The sequence below is a fragment of the Typopeltis vanoorti genome, chromosome 12, assembly GCF_054136105.1.
Source record: "Typopeltis vanoorti isolate ZY-2024b chromosome 12, IOZ_Tvanoo_1.0, whole genome shotgun sequence".
Classification (NCBI taxonomy): Eukaryota; Metazoa; Arthropoda; class Arachnida; order Uropygi; family Thelyphonidae; genus Typopeltis; species Typopeltis vanoorti.
The window spans coordinates 124,561,479-124,574,018 of record NC_143560.1 but is presented as its reverse complement, the minus strand read 5'-3'; the positions used below and the strand labels follow the sequence as shown (position 1 = coordinate 124,574,018).

The window sequence follows — 12,540 nt, the reverse complement described above, 5'->3', positions numbered from 1 at the left end:
TCTGTAAGAGTAAAAGCTGACTTATTTGCCAGGAACTTTTGATATGCTTTCTTCTTTTCCTTCACTGCCTCTTTAACTTCCTGTGTCCACCAGGGAGTTCTGATTTTTTTATCCTTGCACACAACCTCACCACATGCCTCTCTGGCAGAATCAATCAATGTTTTCTTCAGAGTTTACCACTGAATCTCCAAGGTTTGATTCCTGTTCTCAAACTCTTTCATTTTCTTTTCAATAATCTTTCTGTATTTTAATCTACAGTTCACATCTGAGAGCTGCTCAACTTTTATTCGCTTTAAAATTTTCTTACATGTCATTCTTTTCAATATGAAATTCAATTTTATCCTGCACAAGACTAAATAGTGATCACTTCCAATTTCAAATCCTCTGTACACTCTTGTGTCCTGCACCAGGGAGAAAACATCACTATCAACAATAACATAGTCAATGAGACTTTTCTTATTCCTAGCCTCTTCTCTCCATGTGAATTAGTGTGCATTTTTATGTTGGAACATGGTGTTAGTAATAACCAGTCGATGTCCTGAGCAGAAATCCAACAGATATTTGCCATTATTATTAGCTTTGCTCTTTTCTCCAAATTTTCCCAAAATATTTTTGTATGTCTCACAATAATTTCCTACTCTGCTATTTAGATCTCCAACAAGGACCAACTTTTCCTTTTTCTAAAGCATCAAAAAATTCCTCCACTTCTACCTTAGTAGAACCTTCTGTGGGACAATAGGCACAAATAAGTCTCTTTGTCCAGTTTCCCATTCTCATATTTGCCCACATTACTCTACTTGAGACTGACTGCCATTCAAGAAGATTAGCCTTGTATTTTGTGTTGAATACTATGGCTACTCCTTCTTTTCCTTGATTGTCATTGCCTGAATATAACATTTTGTATTTATTGCTCAGAAAGATCTCACCAGTTTTGGTCTTTTTTGTTTCAGTCACCTCTATTATGTTGATCTGGTACTTATCTAATTCCTCAGCTAGCTCCATTTCTTTGCCATTCAGGCTTCTTATGTTGATAGTACCGATCTTTAACTCTGGTGATGTTGAGTTGGGGTTTGTTTTCAGATTTGTTCCAGTAGCTGACTTTTCGCTGTTCGCCCTGGTTCCCTGGCGAAAACAACGGGGGCCTTGTTTAACCGGGCGACGCCCCAGCCGGCATGAAATTTTGTCATGTTGTACCATCATTTTTTATTTTGGTTTAACCAATAAGAATACAATTTGGTTGGCTAAATCCCAAATTGCCAGCCCATCCTCGTTCGTTCAGTATCAAAGTAGATACCCAACAGGGTGCACCACGAGAAGGTGAGGATTGGACATTAGGTCAGAAGCCCTGGTCGGTTCTCCGCATTCCTTTAAAGGCTATGTGAAGGTCTCCTCTCAGTTATACAGCTTTGACCCTTATGCACCCCGTAATTTAAGGCTTGTTTTGAAAATCTTTATGCATTCATTCTTTCAACATGTTTCATCCATTTATGTTTATATTTTTTAATTTTGTCTATTACTGATTCCTGGTTTAATTCTTTCATATCGTCATTTCTTTTGTGATCAAATAGAGTATATTTTGCAGTTTTTCTCATAAACTTCATTTCAGCTGTTATTAATATTTGTTTGTGTTTGTTTTATTGTCCAGATTTCCCTTCCATGTAATAAGACTGGTAGGGCTAATGTATTGTATACTTTTAGCTTGGATTTTTTTTTTTTTTTTTTTGAAATTGGTTAGGTTTAAATATAATGTTAATTACACCTGTTATTCTTTAAATATTTAAATATTTTAATTAAAAAACAATTAAATATCTTAATTTAGATAATTCCACCAAAAATAATCTCTTTACATAGAATGTCAACCATCCATCCCTCTTCCTTTTTCATGTTAGGCTCAATGGCCAGTGAAGGCTAAGTAACTTGACATCTTTGAAACCTCACCTCATAAATGCTCTGATAGGGTGGTTAATCCTTTCTGCACTATCTGCTATGACTAATTTGTATGCATTCTTCTGGATGGTTTACCTATTTTGCAAGATGAAAAATCCTGCCACCTCTGTCTCGATATCCCACCTTAAGCTGAAAAGCTCTGATAAAGGTTCTTTGCATCCTAGATAGGATTTGAAACAGGTCTTTCCAACAAATGAAAAAAGTCAAAAATTGATGATTTTTAGTTATGCTGCTTAAAAACTTGCCATATGCATACACTGTAATCAAGAAACGCTTCAAGTTATTTGCAATAAAAGCTATCAGAAAATAGAAGCATAATTTTCCTTACAGCTAAGCTATATATTTAGATAGTTTAGTTAAACTAAACTATCTAAATGATAAACTATCATTTAGTTGGTTAAAAAGAGATGATAAAATGTGAATTTCAATTTTTAAGAACTAAAAATTATAAAAAAAAAAAAAAAAAAAAAAAAAAGAAGCAAACCTTCTGATTAGGCACTGGACTACTTTTCAGCATTTTTACAGCAAACTGCACTTCAACTGGTCCAGATGCAAAAACTCCACATAAAACTTCTCCAAAATTTCCTGAGCCTTAAAAAAAAAAAAAAAGGTGAATTTACATTTTTATAGTTAAGTTTAGGGAGAGAAAAAGAAACCAACACAAGAAAATAAATTTTTTCTATTGCATTTAGGTTGAAATTTTTAAACATGACAACACAACAGATGTTGTCATGTCATGTTTATTTTAGGCTTACATGCTGCCATAATATCATTGCACCAATATTTTTTTATACGTTTTGGTGTCTTAGGATATAACTATCAAAGGAAAAAACACTATAGTAATAGAGTTATTTTATCAGTTCCAGTTTTGAAGAAAAATTAAAATCTAATTACAGGTGGTCCACTGGTTATGGAAGACCCAACTTACGGCATTCCATACTTACGAACGGGCTCCCCATAAGGATAATTAAATCAGTGGTTCCCAAACTGTGTGCAGCGAAATATTCCAATATTTTCACTGAAATAATTGCACCAACTGTGCACTGCAACTGTTAGGTAGGCATATGTTCTGACTTTGGGCACCATGAAAAAAATGCTGATATACTAAGGCTGCCGTGAACCGAAAAAGTTTTGGAACCACTAATTAAATAATTAAATTAATAACTCGGGAACCAGTTTCTTCTGCACATGTAAACAAACCCACATGTATGAGTTTGTTTTTATGTTCTGTTTGTTTGAATGAAAAGAAAGAACACAATAGTTTCTGTAACTTATTATGGGGTATTATTATTGCCACATGAACCATTATAGTATTGTTATTATTACCGTATATGCGCTGTTCATCAGTGATTAGAGTTACATACAAATCCGACTTAAAGACATTCTCAGGAACGTATCTTATTCGTAACCTGGGACTGCCTGTATATATCTTATTCATAAGTAGACCCAAAAGCTATTTTTCTCTGTCTACTCAGCTATCTTGCACAAAAAGTTATGACAGGGCTTAGCAAGATCCTGAAATCCTGGTAATTTTTTCTTGGTATTCAAATAGCAGTATTGATACAAAAATACTTGTTTCAAATACTAATTTAAAAAATAATTGGTTACGATTTATTCATATCAAGGTTACAAAAAAGGAGCTTGTGTAGCTCAGGAGCCTGTGTAGCTCAGTAGAAGTGGCATTTGCACTCTGCAGCTCTTGACCGCACGAAAAAAGGATTTGGTGGTTCAAATCTAGTCGTCGACTAGAGGAAATTTTTCTAAGCCTTTTTTCGGCCAGTTCCCGAGTTAGTCGATCTCTGGCACGGGCTAGCGGGTTTTTTCTCCCGGAAACTCAGGTTTTTCGTCTCATAAACTCAAGAAAATCGACCGTAGAGCCCACACTATTTTCAGACATTAAAAATATTGTGTTAGGGTTAGAGACCATGAGATGGCGGCACTAGCTTGCCGCCTTCTTCACTACATATCGATGAATCAGTGATAGCCTTGGGCCAGCTATCTCTCTGACTGGCCACCAGTGCAGATTGAACTGCCCACTCAGTCTCCAAAAGTTAGATAGGGTAAACGGCCCTGCCTACTCTCTATACGGGAACAACATAGGCGTTAGCTGATTTTTTTTTGTTTGTTTTTTTTAAGGTTACAAAATACTAATGCCTATAAAGTTAGCAGTAGATGTGCTTATGCCATAAAGAAGCAAATCTTTTAACTCAAGATGATGCAATAAAATTTATTATTGAAAAAACTTGTAAATCAAAATTCTGAAATAGCTAAAGAATTGCATATGGTATTTGAAACTGTATTTTCAGAGGTTTACAAATTTATCACAAGTTATTCAGTATTTGAAAGAATGAAGGATAAACAAGATGGGACACAAGATGATAGTAAATTCTTTCCTATACTCAATAAAGATACTACAATGAAAATTATACTGCACTTAATAAAGCATCTTTCAACATGAGAAAATAATGAAAAGAATTCAAATTTAGAATACCAACATGGACCAGAACATCACTGTTCTGCAAATTCCTTACAAAATAAGAAATTGCTTTGGGAATGGGAGGGGGGAACCCTACAACTTTCCTACATCTATCTCTACAATATCACCATTCAACATAGAATTTGAAAGGGTGTTTTCTGCCACTAATCAAATCCTATCCTAATTTTGCCTTGAATGTTAGGCTGATGGTCAGTCATGGCTAAGTAGCAGCTTACTTTTTAAACCTAATTAATGCTCGAATAGGATAGTTAAGCCGCCCTGATTAATGCATTATAGCTGTCGATTGTGTGTGTTCACCTGGCGGTTGTTTTATGGGATGAAATATCTTGCCACCTTCATATGGGACCAGCTTAAAGGTTCTTCATGTCTTAGATGATATTTGAATCAAGGTCTTTCCAACCAGAGTGTATTGTGAAAAGTAAATGAGCTATGGAAGCTCTTGCAAATAATCAAATATGTACAAAATTGGATTCAATTTAAATGATAACATTATTGCTTGTATACATTTCTTAGGAGTGCACTTTTAGGTTGTTGTTGTTATGTGCCATCCAGTTGTTTTCAATTCTTGGTGATCTTGTGAACAAAGGCTCTCCATTCCACTCGGCTTCCTGTCCTTTCTTTCAGTAAGTTCTTTTATGTGTCGTCTATCCAACTCTTTTACGGTCTTCCTCTTCTTCTCATGCCCCCCAACATAACTCCCTTTTCCAATGATTCATCTGCTTGCATAATATGTCCAAAGTACATCAACTTCTGTTTAGAGATCATTGCCTCCAAGGAGCATTCTGTCATTCATACTCTCTAAAAGCCTTCTTATTCTTCATTCTTGAACCCATGGGATTCTTAAGTCTCCTCCACATAATTCAAATGAATCAATTTGCTTTCTGTCTTTCTTCTTAATAATCCAGCTTTCACATCCATACATCACTACTGAAAATACCATTGCTTTGACAATTCTAACCTTTGTGGCCTTACTCACACTTCTCTCTCTCATAATTTTTGTCAAGTTTAACATAGTTTTTTTCCCCAAAACTATCCTTTTTTTAATTTCATCTTCACATTTACCATAATTTCTTATTCTGGACACATGTAAAGTGTAACTTTCAAGGATCTCTATTTTATCTCCCTCTATGATAAATTCATGTAAATTGCCAGAAGTCATTGCTTTTGTTTTGCTGATGTTTCAATTATGATGATTGCAGCATCTGCATATCTCAAATCAATTATTTTTCTGCCACCAATCTTAATTCCAGCTGGGTCTTTGTCTGAGTTAGCCATTCTCATAAAAAAATTGTAAAATTCGATGCAGCAAAAATTTTCAAAGCTCTTTGCATCGAGTTTTACAGAGGTCACATCTAAAAAGCTTACAAAAATAACTTTGTTTGTTACTGTAAATATAATACTAAAAGCCTATGTATAAAGCCCAAAGGGAATTAGCTTGCTCACTTGTATAAACAAAAAGACGTCTATATGTTAAAGCCAAGGGCAATGCCTTTGCCATCGGAATGTTATTTGATGTTAGTGCTCTGATTGAAGTGTAAGAGAATTCCTTTGTTTACAAGCTCAGTCTAAGACCACCTTCAAGGTCAGTGGAAAAAGGGGCGGTGTGAATCAAACATAGTTCTGCAGTCCAGTAAAACAGATTAAAGATGCACTTAAAGGGAGAAAGAGAAGTTGGCATCGATAGAAGATCAAGATAATCACGAGGAAATGTTCAGGGTTCTCAATCCTTAAACCAGGGTTCCCTGGAAGGATGAATATAAGCTATGGATCTTCAACCATGGAGATCGACAGTTTTCGGCTAGAGCACACAGAAGTCGGAAGGAGTTAAAGAGGAGGAGGAGGTCGATCCACCGGAAGTCGTCCAGATCAAAAATGACGGTTACCAGAAGCGATTAGCTGAGCCGGACCCGATGCTTTGGGGATCAGACAAATCTGCATGTGCTCCGACCGTTGGACCCCTTCACCCGAGCTCCAAGACGTTGGGAAATCGCATTCCAGAACCCTCCAACTGTTCTGAATGAGACACCGGTGCTCTGAGAACCTCTAAGGAAAGAATCCAAAACCCAAGACGGAAAAGGAAACTAAGGACTCCGATACGAACAGAGAAGCGGTGCACTAAAGACAGAAAGAACTCATGTGAGTTATTTGTTGATTTTGTATGTGATGTAAGAGAACTACCTTAAATGGACTGCTAAGTTTATAGTGTTAAGATAGATATAGCCTGAAAGTAATCAATGTAAATTTATGGTTGGAATTATTAAGTGTATATACCAGAGCATAGCAAATTCCTAAGAAGTAATTGGGCCAAAAGTTTAATTGTTAATTTTAAGGAATTCTAAGGCTTTATGCTGCATAATTGCAGAAAATTACTATAGGGATTCTGTTCTAAAATAGTTTGCTAAAAATAGGAATTATGAATTTTATTGCAGTGATTTTGTAAGATATGTTACATATTTGTGGGAGTTTGCGGTAGAAGTCTGTCATATAGAGTATAACTTAAATTAAATATATAAGAAGCAATGTCCCTATTGCATGAATTGTATATTCAGTCTTAGTATTTAATAAACATATTTGTTATTTATATTTAATGAGTACCACCTGATCTTTAATATGCAATGCACTGTTTCCAAATAAACTTGATCCTGTGAGCGGGGGAGTAAAATGATAAGATGAGAAGCGCATAAAAAATCCACGACTGTAATTTAATTAGGGGAGGATTTGTATTAGATAAAGACCTACTGAAAGTACTACTATTTCTTATACTGCAGAGGGACCACTGGTGGTGCAGTCATTAAAGAAAACAAATTTCTAGGCTCTCGGGTATAAGAATATAGAGTTACGGAAGGTAGAGTAAGAGGTAACAGGAAGCACAAGATTAATACAGTATAAGGAAGGGAATTAGATACATAGGAAGGGATGATATATGTAGCAAAAAGATATAAGAAAATAGAATAAGCATATGCGCAGTAATCAGCAAACATTAACACACCAGTAAGAAAAAAACTACAAAGGCACAAAAATATTACAAAGTGCAGAATAACCTTAAATTTACAATAAGGTGCAGCCAGAACCAAATTTTACACATTCACTATAAATATTAAAAAGATAGGGCAACAGTATACAACTTGCTGCACCCCTTTTTCCACTCGAACACTGTCTGTTTCTCCAAAGACTGTTCTTACTGAAGCTTCTTGGTTGTCATACAGCTTTCTTATCAAGAGAATCTTATCAAGGACAGGTAGTACTGATAGTAAAACATAACTAAAATTTGTGGTATTAATATGTGTATACATATAGTTATATATATATATATATATATTTTGTTTTTAGAATAACTATATTCTTAATAATTTTTGTCATAATATTTATTATTGCAATAAAAGTTTGATTTAAACATGAAGTACAGTACAGGCAGTACCAATACGTATGACATGTTAAGTTCTATTGCATAGTGAATGGCGAATCACCATTTCCCCCTCACACATGCACACACTTGTAGATGCATGTAATGATTTAATGCACTTTAAAGGGTCATATATGTACAAAAATGTTTAAATAATGCATTTATTTATATCAGTTATACAAATGAAAAATTTAGAATAATTTTTGCAAAGGTAAAAGTTATTCTGAATAGCTATGGCTTAAGGGAACATGCCAACCAGTTTGGTCATCAATCTACACCCTTAAAGCTTTTCCATTTAGGCAATAAGATTGTCATGCTTAAGGATGACTGTATATTATTATATAGCATAGCAGTTTTCACTTTACCTTTATTTTTAGCATCTATAACAATAGTGCAAGGTAAGTTTAGCCTGCAGCCTGTCTCAGTGTTTGAAGTTCCATCATCACTAAATTTAACAATCGTAATCTTATTATCTAATGTAATGGGCTTACATGTCTTCTTCTTTTCAATGGAAGCAACATCACCCTTACTTTGAATTTCATCTGTCATTATTAATAACAATGAAAAAAAAAAAAAAAACAGTTATAAACAGTTTATAATTCACAGCATAACACCAACACACATAAGAACACAGCAAGCAATGATGCCATAAAAAAATGTTTCAGGAAAGCTACACATTGATTAATTCATGGAATGTCGCATCATTAAAAAACTGTTGCATTGATCATAACTGACCAATGCAATTATAGTAATTGGCATTACTGCATTGATGATAATTATTATACCTAATTATCATCAAAATTTATCGAGAAAAATGTTTGTGTTTGGAACATCAGTATTAATAACAGTATCCTTGTTATATCTGAGAGGAATAATGATACATTATTCCTCTCATAAATTTGATTTCAACAAAACATTTGCAATACTATTGTACTATAAAGATATTCCATCTGCAACAGCTGCAAAACATATCTAATATTATCTTCATTTATCATATTTATCAATATGATAAATGACAGTAGTGAGGCCAGCTATGATGTATACTATAGAAACTGTGGCCCTGAGGAAAAATAACATCAGCAGAATGGAAGTAGCAGAGATGAGAATGCTTAGGTGGATGTGCAGTGTGACCAGAAAGGATCGTCTGAGAAATGACTAAGTGAGGGGAACAGTGAAGGTTACAAACTTAGGAGCGAAGATACAGGAGACAAGGTTGATATGGTTTGGTCATGTGATGAGGAGGGAGGACGAATATGTGGGAAGAAAGGTCATGCAGATGGATGTGCAAGGAAGGACGAAGTGTGGGCGGCCAAAGAAGAGATGGAGGGAGCTGGTAGAAGAGGACTTGAGGATGAAGAATTTGGATGTGGTGAAAGCCCAAGACAGGAGGATGTGGAGGAGACTCATCATCAACAGTGACCCCACTTAAGTGGGAGAAGCTGCAGAAGAAAAAGAAGAATCAAGAATAAACTACCTACATCCACTACCACAACTAATGCTTTATCAAATTTCAGGCTATGTCCTGCATCTTAACTATGACCAAATAATGAAGACCTGCAGAGATCAGAATACAAGATTATTAAGTTTATACAATCAATTTTCACATAGAGAATACAATTATGACAAACTCACTCACTATAAAAAACTATCCTAAAGTTTGTTATTGTGAGTGGGCCTGACTCGTTATTGTGAGTATAGGTCTGCCTGTAATTACCCCATAGCTATTTTTATGGAAATTTACTAAAGCATGTTTGAAGAATGAGATATTCACTTGGTCCACATGCTGTAGTAAGCTGGTAGAACTGAGAGAGAGAGAGAGAAAAGAATACCACTTTTACATTTGGATTTAAATTGGTTAATGTTGTAGGACGACAAAATTTCATGTTCTAAAAATAACTACAGACTGAACAGAGGCTACACTGAAAATATAATCAAAAATTGTTTTGTTTATCTTTTAATATTGTTGCAAACATAGAATGACCATTATAAACACGAACAACTTGAAGCAAATGATTTATAGTTTTCAGATCACTTAATTAGGTCCATTTTAGTGTGTAATGAATCAATCATTGTTTTTGTCACTTCACAAGCATGATTTTTATGTTTGTTTTCCATATCTCAAGTAATAAAAAATGGAATGGTATACGTAAATATGCACAACATTAATGAGCAGAATGTGTTAATTCCGAATGGCATACACGATTCATAAGACCAATAAAGTAAAATTAGTTACATAGCATTTTAAATTATTATTTTATCAGCTAACGCCTTTTTGTTCCCGTACAGGGAGTAGGCAAGGCCGTTTACGCTATCTAACTTATGGAGACTGAGTGGGCAGTTCAATCTCCACTGGCAGCCAATCAGAGATAGCTGGCCCAAAGCTATCACTAATTACGCAGCATGCAGTGAAGAGAGATGGCACAAGTGCCGCCATCTCGTGGTCCCTAACCTTAACACAATATATTTAATGTCTGAAATAATGTTGATTTTCTTGAGTTTACGGGAAGAAAAACCCAAGTTTCCGGGAGAAATTATTATTTTATTTTTATATATATAAAATAATAATTTATTTTATTATTATTGGATATTAGTAGTAAGATTTCGGTCTATCTGGTGTTGACGCTCTTCTAAGTTAGAGTTGGCAGAGAAAAGGACATGACTGGAGAGGGCGCTTGCACGGGTTCTGTTGTAAGAGATATCACATTGATGCTCTTCAAGACGTAGTGAGACTGACTTATCGGTTTGCCCATAATATGGTTTTCCGCAACTGCAGATGATTAGACTGAAATCTTACTACTAATATCCATAAATGCGCTGACGAACTAGAAAGACGCATCTTAGAATCAAAAGAAATAGTTCTGGACCACTCACACAGCACAGTAATTCAGTTCTGGCACTCCCGAGATACTTCCCACTCACTAACGCCTCACGCTAGACCTGCCATGTGGACACGGTTCAAATTTGACTATTGTTATTCCTAACTTGTTAATATGAGAAGTCCATGTTTTTATCTTAACTATTTTTCCAGTATGTGATAATTTGTACACCTGAAGAAGTCGGCATTCTGACGAAACTAATTGAGTTTTAATTAAAGTTTTTATCTTACCTTGTCTCGGTGTTCCTAGTCAGTAAAATTATGGTTTAAAATGTCTACAATCCGAGTAAATACCAGTTACAATATATATATATACGCACACCCACCCAAAAATATATATATATATATATATATTACACCCAAAGGATTGAGTGTAAAATAGGCTCTTGAACAAAAGAGAATGTCAAGTTTCTTGGATGATGAGGAGGCTACTGATGTGATGAGTTTATGCAGGGAAAGACTGGACTGGAGGTAACAATAGCAAGCAAAGACATTTGATCTTGTCTGGTGATTTGTGTATTACTGAGTAAGGGTAGGTGAGCTGAGATCTCTTTTGCATGAGAAAAGGCAAGACTGTGTTTTAGAAGCATTGAACATAACAATGTTGTCTTGCCCCACTGATGGATAGTATGCAGATCAATGTTTAAGGCACGAGTTGTAGATGATCTTATAACCTGGGATGTCAGAGTACTGCATAGTTTGACAAATAAGTAGGATGAGTGGGGAGTACTATCATCTGCAAAGCTGTGGATAGGATTAGTGGTTATTGTGAATAGATCATTTATGTACAGGAGAAAGAGAGTAGGTGATAGGACAGAGCCCTGAGGCATTCCTGCATTGGTGATGAAGCTTGAAGAGAGCGAACCACCTACCATGACTCACAGAGAACAACCAGAGAGAAAGCTGGCTACCAAATTACAAACAGACAGGAAGACCAAATGATGACAATTTGTTTAGTAGTCCAGTTGGAATTGTGGATGTTGTGATCACCTAGGAAGATGACCTCACTTTTTGGATAGGTGAATTGCAGGTAGTTAAGTTTCGTGGAAAGGAATGTGAAGAGATCTGAGTGGTTATTAGTGTGGGACCAGTAAATGCAACAAGTGAGTTACTAAATTGGACAAGGAAACCTTGAGCCAGAGAAGGTCAAAAGCAGGGGATTCTAAATTGGCCATTCTCTAGCCGGCTGTGTCAGATTTTACAAAGTCACAGGTGTTACTGTGGTGAAAAGAATAGTGAAGTGTGTAGTTTGGGCACTGGATTTGGACAGCAGTAGATGTAGCTGTGATCTGAGTTTCTGTCAGAAATAAGACATCTGGTCAAGAAGACTGCAAGTGATGGTGGATGCCATTTATGATTGTTTTAATGCCATGGATGTTAGTATAAAGTGGATGTGAAAGTGAGTTTTTAGTGAAGAGATTCTGGCATGGTTTGCATGTTGTGGCTGGTTGTGTTGTGACTTTTTTGATGGGATTAGTTTATGAGAGTCTTCATAAGTTTGATTAGATGGAAGGATATGGTGGGGACATGCAGTGAGAGAAGATAGAGGCTCTTGAACGTGAAAACCATGCAGAAAGAAACCAGTTTCCAAGGCATGACATGGCCTCGACAGTGCCCCTCCCCTCCACATACCACTTCTTGGACCCTCTCCCCCCAGGCATGATCTGGCAGATGATCAGGAAGCTTCCTGACTCTTTACTGATAGGTTCAGGCTCATGTGCTAACTGATGGCTAGCCTGCAACACCACCATTTTAACCAATGTACTCTCGAAATGGAAGATTTATGGGTCTCTAAGTATGTTTGTCATGGCCTTGAAG

The 12,540-nt window shown here is 35.8% G+C and overlaps 1 protein-coding gene across 1 annotated transcript in view; it reads right to left on the bottom strand.

The window, feature by feature from the left end:
* The window catches only part of LOC150101205 (uncharacterized), a 242,979-nt gene that overhangs the window by 88,563 nt on the left and 141,876 nt on the right, over positions 1 to 12,540 (bottom strand). Inside the window, exon 8 of the mRNA XM_090402189.1 lies at positions 2,432 to 2,538. Within this exon, the coding sequence (XP_090258315.1) occupies positions 2,432 to 2,538 (107 nt within the window). The remainder of the gene's footprint in view (positions 1 to 2,431; positions 2,539 to 12,540) is intronic.